The sequence below is a fragment of the Ovis aries genome, chromosome 13 (assembly GCF_016772045.2).
Source record: "Ovis aries strain OAR_USU_Benz2616 breed Rambouillet chromosome 13, ARS-UI_Ramb_v3.0, whole genome shotgun sequence".
Taxonomy (NCBI): Eukaryota; Metazoa; Chordata; class Mammalia; order Artiodactyla; family Bovidae; genus Ovis; species Ovis aries.
In genome coordinates this window covers 61889239-61905891 of record NC_056066.1, presented here as the reverse complement: position 1 = coordinate 61905891, position 16653 = coordinate 61889239, and the positions used below count along the sequence as shown (strand labels likewise).

The 16653-nt window shown below is 52.8% G+C and overlaps 1 protein-coding gene across 1 annotated transcript in view; it reads right to left on the bottom strand.

Moving 5' to 3' along the window:
* Window positions 1–16653, bottom strand: part of EFCAB8 (EF-hand calcium binding domain 8) — a 46953-nt gene that overhangs the window by 24217 nt on the left and 6083 nt on the right. The window contains exons 3-10 of the mRNA XM_027976386.2: window positions 14522–14640; window positions 12885–12988; window positions 12278–12413; window positions 9193–9298; window positions 8876–8960; window positions 8203–8327; window positions 6217–6290; window positions 3980–4110 (exon numbers count right to left, since the gene is read on the bottom strand). Of these exons, the coding sequence (XP_027832187.2) occupies window positions 3980–4110; window positions 6217–6290; window positions 8203–8327; window positions 8876–8960; window positions 9193–9298; window positions 12278–12413; window positions 12885–12988; window positions 14522–14640 (880 nt within the window). The remainder of the gene's footprint in view (window positions 1–3979; window positions 4111–6216; window positions 6291–8202; window positions 8328–8875; window positions 8961–9192; window positions 9299–12277; window positions 12414–12884; window positions 12989–14521; window positions 14641–16653) is intronic.

Here is a 16653-nt window from a genome sequence, read left to right as displayed (position 1 = left end):
AGGGGTTCCAGGAAGGTCAGGGAGAAAGTCAAGCCCAGTGGCCTCACAGGCCCCAGAGCCCTAGAAGCTCTGTGCCTTCGTGCGTGCTGTTCCCTCATGTCCACACATCCTGCCCCACCAACTCTTTCTACTCAAACTCTCCCTTCAAAACTCAACTCCAGGCCTTCACTGGTGGCTCAGTGGGTAAGAATCATCCTGACAACCCAGGGGATACGGGTCGATCCCCAGTCCAGGAAGATTCCACGTGCTGTGGAGTGACTAAGCCACAACTACTGACCCATGTGCTGCAACTGCTGAAGCCCGGGTACCTACAGCTTGTACTCTGCAGTAAGAGAGGCCCCTGCAACGAGGTGCTCCCGCACTGCAGCGAAGAGTAGCCCCCACTCACAGCAACTAGAGAAAGCCCGCACGTCGCAACAAAGACCCAGCACTAGCCCCCACTCACAGCAACTAGAGAAAGCCCGCACGTCGCAACAAAGACCCAGCACTAGCCCCCACTCACAGCAACTAGAGAAAGCCCGCACGTCGCAACGAAGACCCAGCACAGCCATGAGTAAATAAACTCAACTCCAGCATGTTCTCAACCAGACTCAGCCCTGAACTGCTCCTCTGCCGCTACCCGGGGGGCTAAGCCTGGTTATCACCGTGGAGGCTCTCTCTCCTGAATTCCCACTATTCAGCCGAGCCCCAAATTCCCTTTGCCCACATCCCACCAGGGCCCAGGCCCCCTTCACTTCTGTATCAGCCTCCTGGGGTGGGGGGCTCTTAACCTCCTGCCTTTTTCCCACTTCTCTGTGCTCCCCACCCCACAGCCAGAAGGCTTCCTCTAAAACTCAAACGTTCAAGAAAAGCATATGAAATATCTATGTTGTCAAACCAGATATGTCTCCCTCCACGCTGAATGTGTGCAAAGAAATATTCTGGAAGAACTGTCACAAAATGTTACCAGAAACTATTTCAGGCTGATTCACCCATCTATTCAACGAAGGTTTCCCAGTTCCTGTGCCCTTCCAGGGTGAGCAGGCAGGATGCTCCTGCCTTCACTGGAGCTTCCCTTCTAGAGGAAAACCACCTCAGCGAGCAAAGAATAGAGAGACAAGGAAATGGGCATGTACTCATCATGGCAAGTCCTGCAGGGAAATAAACAGACCGCTGAAGGAGACCAGGTCTGCAGGAGACTTCTGTGTGGAGAAGAGATTGGAAGGTCAGGGTGCGACTCAGGGAAGAAGGCCACAAGGCCACTCCAGAGGCAGAATTTGGGTTGACAGTGCCGGCCCCACCTGCAGAGGCCGTCCTCCAAGAGGGCATCACCTAACTCACTGGAAAAGACCCTGATGGTGGGAAAGATCAAAGGCAGGAGGAGAAGAGGATGACAGAGGATGAGATGATTGGAAGGCATCACGGACTCAATGGACATGAGTCTGAGCAAGTTCCGGGAGTGGGTGATGGGCAGGGAAGCCTGGCGTGCTTCCCTGGCGGGGGCTCACAGCCTTGGACACAACTGAGAGACTGAACAAGAGCAGTCAGTGGTGCCCTCTGCTGGCCAGGGCGTGTACTGCACTCACACATGAAGAAACGGGGTATGTGCACAGGTGTATAGCTATATATTCTGCAACCCACCCCTAAAATAAATCCTGATGTCCACTCCTGGCGGACTCCAGGCCACTATCGTGTGCGCCCTGAGTTAATACAATGGCGTCCTTACTGGTGTCCTTATTTCCCCTCCTGCGCATACACAGCTTCCCTCTTAGCTCAGTCGGTAAAGAATCTGCCTGCAATGAAGGAGACTCGGGTTCAATTCCTGGGTCAGGAAGATCCCCTGGAGAAGGAAACAGCAACCCACTCCAGCATTCTTGCCTAGAGAATCCCATGAACAGAGGAGCCTGGCAGGCTGCAGTCTACAGGTTCACAAGAGTTGGACACGACTTAGCGACTAATACCGCCACGACCACCACTCTGCAACAGAGCGGCCAGAAAGATGCTCCGCGTGTCAGACCACACCATTCCTCTGCTCAGAACCGTCCTAGGACCCTGCCCATATCTAATTCCAAATAGTAACAACAAGATGTTTTTGAGACACTTGGGTAAAGATTAACTTAGATAGCACTAGGAATATTAAAGTGTTAGTTGCTCAGTTGTGTCCAACTCTTTGCAACCCCATCGACTGTAGCCCACCAGGCTCCTCTGTCTATGAGATTTCCCAGGCAAGAATACTGGAGTGGGTAGCCATTCCCTTCTTAAGGAGAATCTTCTCAACCTAGGGATCAAACTTAGAAAGCATTATACTATTTCTCTATTTCTATAAAATCTTTCATAAAAGGAAAAATGTTTCAAAAAAAAAAAAAAAAACAGGCAGAGAGGAACAATGCAAAGGCCGGGGGCAGGAACATGCTTGAACAACGAGGGCGCCAGTGTGGCTGGAGAGGGAACGCAGCAGGGCCAGCCACCGAGGCCCTCGTGGCCACAACGCAGTAATCCCCGTGACAGCCTCCTCCCACTGAGAGCCAATAAAACAAGCTGAATGAGAGACATGTCACCAACATGAGGTAATACTCCCACCAAATCAGAGGAACCAAACCGACAAGCCAGCTCCAAGCAAAATGCCACCACACCACTCCACTCAAAGCACAAAAAGCAAGACGGAAGCCTCCCCACTGCCTCAGGCATATGCTCCCCTCCTCCAGCCTACAGTTAGTTCCAGGACTTGAGGATTGGATGAGGGAACGGGGAGGGGGAGGGGGCCCCACAAGTTTCCAGATTCATTTATGTTTGAATCTTCTTAACATATATACATATACCTGTATGACTAACAGTTGATTTTATTTTCTTGGCTGCACATGCAGCTTGTAGGATCTTAGCTGTCCAATCATGGATGAAACCTGGGCCCTCAGTAGTGAAATCATGGAACCCTAACCACTGAACCACCAGGGAATTCCTAACAGTTGATTTTCAAAAAATTAAAAAAGACAACAGAAGAAAATACTCCCTCTGGGGTAAAGGAATCAAACAAGAAGGAAATATATTAGAACCATCTCCAAAGAATTAGTGTGGCCAACTACAGGCCATGTAGGGCACTCACTCACGTAAGCCTTGAGGTAAGTGAAGGGCTGTTATCGTCCCTTTGAGAACAGGAAGAAACTGAGGTTCACAGAAGTAAAGCAACTCACGTTCATCCCTTCACTCAGAAAACATTTTTCCAACTGTCTCATACTATGCGCCAGCCTTTATGCTGAACTTTGTGTATAGACTGGTGGATAAAAGAGACCTTATATTTTTGCTGCTGGTGGCAATGCCAGAATGATTAAAACCAGACTCCGTAAAAGTTCTCATCACAGGAAAGGAAAAAAGAAAAGTGTAACTGTGTGCAGTGATAGATGTTAACTAGACTTACTGTGATCCTTTCACAACACATGTGTCTTAGTCGCTCAGTCACGTGTGACTCTTTGGGACCCCATGGACTGCAGCCGGCCAGGCTCCTCTGTCCGTGGGATTCTCCAGGCAAGAATACTGGAGTGGGTTGCCATGCCCTCCTCCAGGGGATCTTCCCAACCCAGGAGTCGAACCCAGGTCTCCCACATTGCAGGTGGATTCTTTGCTGACTGAATCCCCAGGGGAGCCCTCACAAATTATATATGAGTATCAAGTCATTCTATCACACACCTGAAACTTAATATAATATTTTATGTCAATTTTCAAAACTGACAATCTCAATTTTAAAAAATGAAAACCAGACTCCAGAGCCCATATTCCAACCACCACAGCCCACTGTCGGCTCTCAGGACACACAGTGATTCTTTGTACCCAGCCTGATCCACAGGCCTCGGTACTGCCCACAGGAGATGCCACTGTCCTGGAGGCAGGCCACCTCTCAGCAGGGGCGGCCACATGTGGCTGAAGCGAAGCTGGCATCCCAGAGTCTGTGTCACCATCCACCCTCTCCCAGACCCACCACCTCCACCTGCAGATGGGTGCCCCTTACTTGAGGCTGTCTGGGACTTTGGATGGCAACACTGTCAGCACCAGAGAGGACTTGTCAATGGCTGAACAGGAGGCCACCAGGTTCAGCTGGGGGATGAACTTGACCTGTTGGCACCAGTTGAGGTGGAGAGCCTGGAAAGAGAGCGATGGTGGTGGAAGACCCAACCCAAGCACAGTCGTCCAGGCCCAGCCCCGCCTTGTCCAGGCCCAGCTCCCAGAAAGCGGCAGGTACCAGAGGCTGGCAGGGCCAGGAGATCCCGCGTCTAGTGCTAGTGATGAAGGCCCTGGCAAAGTGCTCCAGCTAATGTGGAGCACAGTCCTAGCCCAGGTAATGTGACCAGGACAGTATGGCCACCAGTTGTCAATGGAACAGGTGAGAAGCACTGAAATCTCCTGTCACGTGAACTCTTGTTTATAGATCAGAGGACAGGCTAGGTCCAGTGCATACTAACACCATTCTCTGTGGCCCCATCCCAAGGTGGGAGGCAGGATGGATCCAGGTCTGCCTAGTCCACAGTCCCTGCCATCCACCCTCATTCCTAGTTGACAGGGAGCCAGCGCTTCCCGGCTCCCCCCCACCCTCCTCGTGTTTGTCAGGACGAGGTATGCAGAACACGAGGATGTTATCTGGTGCAACTTGGGTGGAAAAAAGGCTGCAACCCACAGGCCTAGGGCATGGCCTGGCTGGATGCACTCTGAGGTCTGGCCCCATGCTTGGCCTTCCAGTCGGGAGACTTTCCTCTCCAGGACAAGAATGGACAAGGTGACTGGAGGGGTCATCAGGCACTGAGCTGGGTTTCATGTGCGCTGTTTCTCCAAGTGCCTGTCACGGTGAGGGCTGGAGAATGGTTTGATTACCAAAGGCTGATGAAGCGATCAGCCACGCCTATGTAATGAAGCTATCGTAGAAACCCAAAAGGACGGGATTCAGAAAACTTCTGGGCTGGAGAACACGTGCAGGGAGAGTGGGGACCCAGACAGGGATGGCAGCTCCACGCCCCCTTCTGCCGTGCCTTCTGCATCTCTGCCACCTGGCTGTTCCTAAATTACATCTTTTTATTAAAAAAAAAAGAAAAAGGTAATCTAGTGAAGTAAAACGTTTCTCCAAGTTCTGTGAGCTACTCTGGCAAATTAATCAAACCCAAGGAGGGGGGATCATGGAAACCTCATTTATGCCAGTGGGTCAGAAGCACGGGTGACAACCTGAACTTGCACTTGGCATTGGAAGTGGAGGGCAGTCTCGTGGGACCCTTAACCCGCAGGGTCTGATGCTATCTTTGGGTAGACAGTGTTAGGATTGAGCTGAATTGTAGGAAAGCCAGCTCATGTCAGAGAACAGCTCAGAGGTATGGGAGAAAACCAATCATTGTGACAGGCGCTGCAATCCTATATGCCAGGGGGTACCCGACCTCCAGGATCTAATGCCTGATGAGCTGAGGTGGAGCTGATGTAATAACAACAGAAACAAGGCGCACAATGAATGTAATGCGCTTGAATCACCCTGAAACCATCCCCCACCCCAGTCAGTGGAAAAACTGTCTTCCTCGAATCATCCCCTCATGCCAGGGTGGGGACCTCTGCTATAAGCGCTGCAGTGAAGCGATGAAGGCAGAGGTGGATGGCAAGCAAGGCTGTGCTAGGCTGGCTGGTTGGGACCCAGAGGAAGTCGAGGGGTGCGTACGGCAAGTAGGGTGAGAGCACAGCAGCCTAAAGGAATGGCACGTGTCAAGGCCCTGCAGTGCCAAGGGCTTCACACTCAGAGAGCAGCAGTTCGCTGGCATTTCTGTGGCAGAGCGAGGAGAAGCAAGGCAGAAAGCAGGACCAGAAATAAGCCAGGGGCCAGAGCCCTTCCCGTCCTGATGGTCGTGGGGTGCACTTGAGACTTTGTTCAAACAGGACAGCTACTGGGATTTTGAGCAAAGGAGCGACCTGACGGTATTTCTAGCTCATGATTCTTGAAGCTGCTGAATGCAGAAAGCACCATGTAGAAAAAGGAATTGGGCAATGGTGAGAAGCCACCCAGGAGGGGGCGTGTCTGAGCAAGGAAGGTGGTGAGAGAGCCCAGCCTGGCCTGGGGATTCTGCAGAAAGAGCCGAGGGGATCCAGCAGGTGCATCCGCCCCCTTCCAGTGCCCAACGCCACAGACCCAAGGGCAGAGCCACCTGCTGTATTTATTTCTGAGTGGTACATGTGTACAGCTAGTTACCACGGAAACAGCCAAGGAAAGAGCCCCCTTACCTTCAGCCTGTAACTTCTATACATAGGGGACTTCTCACTTAGAAGCCTCTGGGTAGAAACATTGGTCCAGTTATCTGATAGGGGAGAAAATCAAGGCCCAGGTCACCAGGTCTTCCCATCTGCAGGACAAACAAGACCTCAAAAGCAAGACCCCTTGAGCTGGTTTGCAACTCCTATGCACCTCAAAAGGCTTTCCCATACAAATGCTCGCTCAAACCTCCCTGTGTCCTGGCAAGTTCAGTGCAGACACTGAACTCAGCACCCAGAAAACAGACCCAAGCCAATAAACACTGAAGCCCAGAGTCCCCCTATCAGCTCCTGGCAGAGCTGGAGCCAGATTTTAGAGACTCAACTCTCCCCTCTCCATTAGAGAGCTCGGACTCTGCAGGAGCGGAGAATGAGCTGAGATCCTGGGCTCTTATTCATTCTGAAAACAGTCATTTGGGAGTTTGTCATTCTGCTTCAAACTACATGCCCCATCTTATCTGGCAAATACGAGCTCCCAGAAGTTGCATGCATGTGTCGTAAAGCAAGCGTGTCTGGAGCATGCATGGTAAGCACAGCCCTGCCCTCCACTTTCTCTCCTTCCACCTTCTAGCAAATCCGTGAACTGAATGTGCTCATCCCCATTTGAATAAGGGAACCGAAGCACAGGATTCAGCAACGGAGTCCAGGTCACACAGAGCTGGTCTGTCCAGCCCCTCCCAAGTCGACACACTGCTGGATGCCCCTTCTTGTTTGTCCCCAGCCTTCAGTCAGCATGTGGTGTGGAAGGATTCCCATCCAACACTCCAGCCTCATCTGCCTCCCTTCCAATTTCCTGTCCACCACTCAGCTCAAAGACCACCACAACCTCCTGAGCTAATCTGCAGGGTGGCATAGTGACCAGGGTGGGCTCCCTCAGGGAAGGTTGGGCACCAGGGCTAGAGGCTGATGAGGCAGGCGCATGGGGTGCCAGACCCCTTCTGCGTCCAGGGCAGGACCCGTCTTCTGCCTGGCTGGTGGTGGACGCTGCCCAACAAGCTAGGCAGGGGGTGTCACCAAGGCCTGGGAGCCCCTGGAGAGAGTCCTGTTCAGAAACTCTGACTGGAAGCCCAAGCAGCCACTCTGGAATCCTGGATGGAGGGGAGTCAGTGTTCCTGGGGGCTGGGGCCCCTAGTGGCCTCCGCCTCCTCCAGATGGATGTGGAGCGGCCTGCAGGACTGACACTGTGGGTGGAAGCCTCGATCCTGGGCAGGGTCCAGTTCAGACAAGCCCCAGACAGCCCCAGGCTCCAAGGCCATGGGATCCCTTGCCGCTTGGCAGAGCAGCCCCAAACAGCACCTTCCAGCATTTAGTCAGCTTGAGATACAGCCCAGCAAGAGGTTCAGGTGCCAGCTCTGGGGCAGACTGCCTGCCTGGGATCTCAGTCATCCCTGTGGGGACTGTGCAAGCCTTCATCCCCTTTACCCTCCCCTGCTCCTCCCTTAACAGACTGTGACAACATCAGCCCCTCCTGGAGCAGGTGAACTGCAGGAGGTGACATGCTCAGCTCCCAAGGGCTCGGCGAAGGTCACCTGCTGATTCATGCTGTGGAGCTGGGCTTTCCTCCAGGATCCGCAGAGCCCACCTTCAGGGCAGCCTCTCAGCTCCACCCCACTCCCCACCTACAGGCAGCTCCCAGCCATGGAGAGCAGAACTCTGCTCACACGATGGAGGAAGCATGCCCTTGTCCCAAAGCCCAGAGGGGCCACTCAGCTGCCATAGGTTTTTTCCTCCCTAGGATGAGGAGGGTTCTGAAGACTCCCTGCTTCAGCCCCCGAACCAGCCCTCACAGGCACAATTTCCCACCTTCAGAGAGACTGCCGGTCTCCTCAGCCCTGTCCCTCCCCACGGTCACCCATCCCCTACCCCCTATAGTGGTTCTGAGCTGAGCACACTGGTGTACCACCTCCCCAGGAGCTCCCAGGACAGGACTGTCTCCTCCGACTCCCCACGTCTCCCTACCCCATTTGGAGGTCCTGGGGAGGACTCGGGGGTTGAAAAGCCCGGTGGTCACATCGTCAGAGGTGAAGATGATGACATTGCCTTTGGTGTCCCCGTAACAGAACACAGCCCTGTGGTAGTCCGACCTGGAAACGGGGAGACAGAGGAGACCACGGAGCGGCTGGGCACGTCCGGCAGCGCCGCCCACCCCTCCCTGGCTCCCAAGGCCCTCCTCCACCTCAGGAGTGAGGGCAGAGCCCACAAAGCTTTCCAGCCTGGACCCCAACAGCCGCCAAACATGGGCCCAGCCACCCGGATCCAGACCATCAGGGAACCAGGTTTAAGAGAAATCAGCACATTTAAATAAATAAATAAATAAATGGCTCTGTGGTCCTTCGGCTGCTCTTTGCCAGGTCATCCTACCGATGGACCATGACATGCTCAGAGCCCTCAGGCCACAGCTGGACAGGCCAGTTTGACAGCTGACCCGGGATGAGAGGGCAAGGAAGAGGAGCCGAGTCTGAGTGGCCTCAAAGAGGGGCCTGAAACAGGAGCGGCTTGGAGGAAAGAGGACCCAGGCGCAGGGGGTGTGGTCACCCCAGAGCTGCTTCCAGAGAGGTTTTCTGGAGACCCCAGCCCCACTGAGTGATGCGGCTGCTGCCAAGACCCGGCAGCACTCTCCTAGGAGACTCACCAGTAGTTCATGGTCAGGACACAGCTGTCCAGATCAGTGAAGGTGAAGACCCGGGCACATTTGTGGCTACTGATATCAAAGAACTCTGGGGAAGAGACAGAGGAGGAGGCCCATATGGGAACCCGAACCCGTGCCCTAGGCCGGAGGTTGGGGGGTGGTCATCTCTGGGGACGGTGAGCAGCCTCACTAGTCACCACCCAGCAGTCCTCCCAGGGGACTCCAGCCCAGCTCATGGTTGACTGAGCGACAGATCTCTCTCAGCGCAGGTGCACGGCTCCCGGCGGCCGGGCGCGGCCCGGGGAGCGGCGGGGACTCACCTATCTTCTGGTCCATGGACGCAATGGCAATGAGGTTCATGTTGTGCAGACACACCATGTCAATGACCCACATCTGCTGGCTGTGGGACGGATGGATCCGGTAAAGCTGCCAGAAGGGGACAGAGGAGACCTGGTCTGGGGCGGCTCGCTCAGGAGAGCACAGGAGCACAGGGTCCCCACAAACCCTCTCCTGGCCCCCGAGGCCCCAAAGCCAGGCACAGACCCAGTGAGGAGCCCAGCCTTACCACCAACTACAGTGGTGGGCCTTGGATGAGCTTCCAATTTAAAAACCAATGTCCATGTCTGTAAAATGCTTGCTCCTTGGAAGAAAAGCTATGACGAACCTAGGCAGTGTATTAAAGAGCAGAGACATCACTGAGCCAACAAAGGCCCGTCTAGTCAAAGCTATGGTTTTTCCAGTAGTCATGTATGGATGTGAGAGTTGGACCATAAAGAAGGTTGAGTGCTGAAGAACTGATGCTTTTGAACTGTGGTGTTGGAGAAGACTCCTGAGAGTACTTTGGACAGCAAGGAGATCAAATCAGTCAATCCTAAAAGAAATTAACCCTGAATATTTATTGGTAGGACTGATGCTGAAGCTAAAGCTCCAATACTCTGGCCACCTGATGTAAAGAGCCAACTTGTTGGAAAAGACCCTGATGCTGGGAGAGACTGAAGGCAGGAGGAGAAGGGAATGACAGAGGACGAGATGGTTGGATGGCACCACCGACTCGGTGAACATGAGTCTGTGCAAACTTAGGGAGATAGTGAAGGACAGAGAAGCCTGGCGTGCTGCAGTCCATAGGGTCACAAAGAGTCGGACATGACTGAGCAACTGAACAACAAAAAACCAAATTGGGCTTACAGAACACTTAGCCTCACAGCCGCTTTTAGAGCAGTTTGACAAGCTCATCCGAGTTTTAAATGTGCAGTTTGCGATCCTGGGATCCATTTCCAAGAGACATCTACTGATGTGTTTGCAGGTATTCAAAGAAGCATAAGCAGGAGCGGGCACTGCTGCCCAGCTGTGACAGCAGCAGGCCAGACGTTGCCTGGAAAGGGTGCCCTGCATAAACCCACACACCAACCACTGCGCAGACATTAGGAGCGAGGGAGCTGTGTACATACAAGGCAGAATAGTTACCAAGATCTATTATTACGTGAAAACGTGAGGTGAAAAGCAGCATTCTAATGTGCTACCATTTGTGTATTTAAAAAGAAAGGTGGGATGTGTGTACAGGCACGGAGGAGCACCCCCAAACCGGTCGCAGCAGTTGCCTCCAGTAAGAACAGAATTCAAGTTGGAGAGAGACAGACTCTTCCACACCCGCCCCTCTGTGCCTGAATCTTTCTTCTCTGATATAATTGACGCCTGACATCGGTATTCATTCTGTTTGTTTTGCCTGAGTCTTGTTTACCATCTGCCAGTGTCATCTGGCTTATTAACGAGAAACTGTCCTGCCAGGTTGCGAGGAATGAAAGGAACCACGACAGATGAAGCATCTGAGTGCTGCCTGGCATCAGGGGGAGCTGGGCCAGGCAGGGGTGCCTCCCGCCCTGGTGCCAGCCTCGCACAACGCTTACACAGACAACCTGAGCTGGCAGGGGGGGGGGGGTCAGGACAATGGACCAGGGCCCCAGAAGCCCCTCTCTGGCACCAGGCTAGGGTCGCACCCACACACAATGGAGGTGTGGTAACGCCCATCACTCTCTCTACCACCCCCCCCCCATACACACACACATGCTGGTGTTCAGACTAGAAATGGACCTCTGGGAAGTCTCAGAGACTTGCCCAAGCTTGCACAGCTGGTAAGTAAAGCCCAGACTCTGGGGCTTTCAGTCTGGACAACCGTGGACCTACAGTGAGTGTGCGAGGCTGGTGCTTGGTAGCTCCCTCTTGCCAACATCCACTTGCCCAAGCAGCCCCTCAGGGAAGGAGGCCCACATCTGCGGCCCTCTACGGGAGCCTCCCTCTGTCCTCTTTGGCCATCCCAGGCTATGGCCCTCGGGAGCACCGAGGTGACCACATAGGAGTCACAAGCAGAATCTCAGGCTGTAATGTGTTCTCCCAATAAGCACACAAGACAAAAAGAGGGTGGAATGTGCCAGAAACCCCAGCCTCGGGAACACAGGGATGAATTTCCAGGAGCACCTGAGTGAGTTCCTGGAACTCCAGACCTCAGTTCCCTCCATCAGCCACTGGGGGTGGGGGGTGACCCAGAATGCTCCAAGCCCACAGGATGACGTGACCCCCGACGCAACCAGGAAATGCTCTGCAGGCACAGAGCGTGCTCACTCAGCCTCCTCTGAAGAGCAGGCTTCCTCATCTGCTGGCCTGTCAATGCCAAGTCCACAGCGGCTATTCCTGAGCATTTTATCATTCACCGCACTGGGCCAGGAGCCGACGGCTCAGACGACAGTGATGATGACAGTGTCGGCTTATGTTGGTCAGGTGCTTACTGCGTGCCTTGCCCTGCTCCGAGCACCAGGCATGGATTAGGTCATGAAATTCTCCTGGCAGCCCTGTGTGTAGGGGGTACTGTTACTAAGCCCACTTGACAGATGGGGAAACTGCTGCACGGAGAGCGCTATAGTCGCTTCTGTGGTCACACAGCTGAGAGACGCTGCAGTCAGGCAGCATCTACGCCTAGCAGTTGGGCTCCGAGGCCCATGTTCATAGTCACTGTGACTTCCTCCCTGGTCCAAGCAGAAGATTTGAACCAGCAGGACTTGATGGTGGAGCGGGTGGGACAGGGACAGGAGGTTGATTACAAGCACCTTGGTGGATGGTGATGCCATTCACTGCCTTGGGGGGCACAGGACAAGGAAGTCTGGTGGACAAGGCAGGCTACAACGACAGTCAGTCTGGACCAAGTGGGTTTAGGGTGTCTGTTGAGCATACAAGTGCAGTGGACATCTAGGTGGAATCCTAGTCTCAGAAGAGAAGTGTGAGGCTCATGGCCCCACCGGGAAGCCAGACCTGCCCCCAAGAGCAAGCACGGATGCCTAGCCCAGAAGCCCAGAGGAGAAGCCTGCTGGGCTTGAAGGCAGAGGCTCCTTGACCACCCGTGTGGGCCCTGCTCACCCTGAAGGAGCTGGTCAGCATGAAGGACTCTGACCAGAACTGCAGGATGCCGTCCTTGGTGACAGTCAGGAAATGGCCAATCTTCTTGAGCCGCTGGACTAAGAACTCCACTTTCACGATCTCACACCCATGATTCCTGTGGAAGGTGATGAGAGGGGGGCCCAGGCCAAAGTGGAAAAATGCCCAGAGGATAGACAAGCTTCCCACATCTGCACCCCGAGAAACTCGCTCCTTGAGACGCGGGCCCTGCCTCTCCCCTGGGGGACTGTCACCACTAACACTGGTGGCCAGAAAGAGAAGAGACCCACGAATGATGCTGGGGTGACACGGGGATCCCAGAATCATAAGTTTAACCCATGAAATAGCCAGTCAGCTTCCTCATGGTGGGAGATGGCCAGACAAGATCAGGAATAGACATTCTTTTAAAGGAAAAACGGCCCACAGAAGGCAAGTAGAGTGGGCTTGTGATGAAAACTGCGAAATAAAAGTGTATCCAGCCACAACTCTAATGCTTAGAGATGGAGAGGGGACTCAGGAAGGGGCGCAGGTGCAGGCCGGCCCCAGCCTTGTCCAGACACACCCTTCAGCCCAGGGAGAGGCTCCTTACAGTCGGATGATCCTCATGGGAAGGTGGAAGCGTAGGTGGTACTGGCCCCTCATCATTTTCTCCTTCCCCTGGAACTCGCGCATCACATAGTCCACGTACTCCTGCTGCCTCGGGAAGAAGCGCCAGAGGGATGGGTGTTGGCCAAACCAAGCACCGGCTTCCAGTGCCTTCCCCTTCTCCCCCAGCCCCTTCCAAGGGTCTCTGGGAGCCCCCAGAGGCTCTGGCAGAGGGAGGCCGCCAAGCACCGGTGCTGTTCTTGGATCTGCATCGTGCAGAGGGCTATTTGCACACGTAAGTGAAGATGGCACAACAGTACCTCCCACCTTACCTCATGCCTGTAATTCTACATGATCCTCACCTCGCTCCACAGCTGGCATCTCCCCAGAGTCCCTTTATTCCCCCACTGTACAGATAATAAGACTGAGGCCCACATAAGCATAGATGAACTGCCCCAGCTCATATATCAAGTCAATAGCAGAGAAGCACCCATAAGCCACAGGGGCACCTCTAGGCTCTATTGACCAGCCTCACGAAAATGCGGCCAAGGCCAGAGCGGACCACCAGGTGAAGCCATAGCAAGATTCAGGCAGCTATGAAGAAAGATCACGGTGTAGATGACAGAGTGCTAGAAACATGTTTATTATAGAATATTAAGAGAAATGGGCAGTGGAGGTTCAAGAAGAAAGGGACACATGTATACTTACGACTGATTCACATTGTTGTGTGGCAGAAACCAACACGATGTTGTAAAGCAATTACCTTCCAATTAAAAGTAAATTTTAAAAAAGAAATGAAAGCAAAAACTACGTATAAAAACAGAAAGTACATCTATGCTTGGGGGGAGGTGTGAAGAGCTGACTACACAGGGACTCTTGAAGGAAAATCCCTAGGTCTGAAGACTGACTCAGCTAAAGTAACTCCGTAAGTTCGGGCCAGTTTATTCTGCTCTTGCCTCAGTTTCCCAGTCTGTCAAATAGAGGTACATTACCAGCACCTACCCCATAGGGTTCCTGCGAGGTTTGAGTGTGATGATATTTAGAGTGCCTAGGTCAATACCTGCTCTAAATGCTAGTTGTCATTGTCAGCATTGCTACATCAACACATCAGACTGATTTCTGTACTTTACTATGTTTTGTAGTATTCTTAAATGTTGTATATGCTCATTGTAGAACATTTAAAATGGGGGCAGGGGGTAGTGTTATTATTAATATGCTCTAAAACTCTGACACTTTGTGATTTAACAGACACTGAGTGAGCATCAAGGGCCAGGATATTGTGGCATTGGCTGGAACCCCCTTAGCCAAATGGTAGGCCAGTGTGCAGGACTGTTACATGGCAGCTGGAGGCCTCTGCTGCTCACCACCGGGGGCACAGCTGGCCTCATGCAGGGGTCACCAGCCTTTGTCACACACTATTCTGTCCCCCAGAGGGAACAAGCTGCAGCAAGTCCAGCTCTCAGGAGTCTCAAGAGGGCCCCCTTGAAGATGCCAAGTGTTCCCTCTACCCAGAGAGTCCCCCAGAATCTGCCTCCTGGATCCTCAGCCCTCCTTGTGCCCCTCTGACCAGCCATGGCCCATGCCTCCCAGCCTCCCCCCAGCCTCCCTCCCTCTCTGAGGCAGCAGGGGCGCCTTCCTCACCCAGGTGATGAAGCCGTTACAGTTCAAGTCCACCTTCAAAAACAGCGCCTCCAGCATCTCTTCTGACGTATTGCTCAGAATCTTCCTCACAGCCTTAATGAAAGTTTTCATGTCCAGGGCTTCAAGAGAGAGAAGGGAGAACACCATCCTCTTCATCGCAAGTGCCCTGGCCCATCACCAGCCACAGTGTTCCTGGAAGTCTGGGTGTTAGGGGAGGCGGGGTTGGGCATACAGAGGGTCATGCTGCTGGGTTATCTTTTCCATCTTATCTGTTCAACATTCGATCACCCACAAATCCTGGCTCCACACCTGCTGCATGACAGCATTGTGGTGGCCCCAGAGCAATGAGGGGGAACGGGTACTAAAAAAGATCAGATTCGAGATCAGATCCCATTTCTGAGCAAATAAGACCGACCAGGCATTGAGACAAAGAAAACTGATGAAAACTCACAAATAAATAAATAGGAAAGGAGAAAAACTTCAACAATGGCAACAAAGAGACATAAATAAATCCAAAGCTATAGAGGGAGAAGAGATGTGCATCTTTTAGAGGCAATTAAAATGCAAACTTGGGCTGGAGAGAAAGACGAAAAGGGGAGAGGAACAAGGAACAGAAGGACAAGAACCAAAAATGTTTCCCCTGCTGGGTTTTGTGGCTACAAGGAAATCTGTCTACAGAGGGGTCAATTACTCCTGTCTAGGTTTTTAAAAAATAATCACAGTCTTTAAAAAGTGCACTTTTATGGGGACTTCTCTGGTGGTCCATGCCCCCACTGCAGGGGGCCTCGGTTTTGATCCCTGGTCAGGGAACTAGATCCCACATGCCGCAAGTAAAGATACCCAGTGCCACAACTAAGACCCACTGCAGCCAAAAAAATAAATAGAAACACTTTTCTAAGTGCTTCTAAAACCTGCTGCAAATATGTGGAACTCTCACCTTGGCCTGAAGGCTCTTCTCTAGGACCTCACCTCCCACCACTGTCCCCTTCATTCTCTGCTGCAGCCACCATGTCCCCACACCTGTCACCTCAAGGCCTTTGCACTGCCTGGTTCCTCCACAGGGAAGCCTTTTCCCAGAGACTCTCTAAGGAGGCGGCACAGCACCCTGCCTGGTTCTGCTGCCCCCTGACCTTCCTCATTACCACCCTGGCTGTGAGCTCAGGGAGTACAGGGCTAAGCTGTCCCCTCCATGACGGAGTCCTTACGTGAAGCAGATGTTTGTTCCCTGAGTGTGTCCTTCAGCACTGGGGGATGTGATGATGATGACTGGGTACCAGTATCATCTGAGTTTATTCACACTGACTGGCTGATGGTGGGGGGGGGGGGGGGGGGGGGGGGGGGCATGAGAAAACTGTGACATAAAGAGGTGGGCTATGAGCCCAAGGTCACATAGCTGGTGAGTGGTGGCACCGAGCCACTCCCAGCAATCTGGGGTCACGCTCTCACCGTGCTCCGTGCTCCTCATGAAACAATCAGCTCTGTGCTACAGTGACAACCGTCATCGCTTACGGCTAGACTGAGGAACAAATGAAAGGCTGAACGAAAGGGGCCCTGCTTAAAGAAAGACCCAGCCTGCTCATCTGAAGTGATAGCCAAGAGCCTTACAAGTTTGAGTGACACGTAACGGTCCCTCTGTGTATCAGACGGACGGCAGCCCATGAGCTTGGAGCCGTCCCCTCGGGGAAGAGCTGGCAGTCTAAGTGCCTTTGTGCAGAATTAATGAACAAACGCCTCTTGACAGCACTACAGGGAGAGTCCTTTCATTGCTGTTTAAGAACCTATATATATTGTTCACTACCGTATTATTTTCATATTCTTCTTAAAAACAGCTAACATTCAGAAAACTAAGATCATGGCATCCGGTCCCATCACTTCATGGCAAATAGATGGGGAAACAGTGGCTGACTTTATTTTTCTGGGCTCCAAAATCACTGCAGATGGTGATTGCAGCCATGAAATTAAAAGACACTTACTCCTTGGAAGGAAGGTTATAACCAACCTAGACAGCATATTAAAAAGCAGAGACATTACTTTGCCAACCAAGGTCTGTCTGGTCAAGGCTATGGTTTTTCCATTGGTCACGTATGGATGTGAGAGTTGGACTATAAAGAAAGCTGAGCACTGAAGAACTG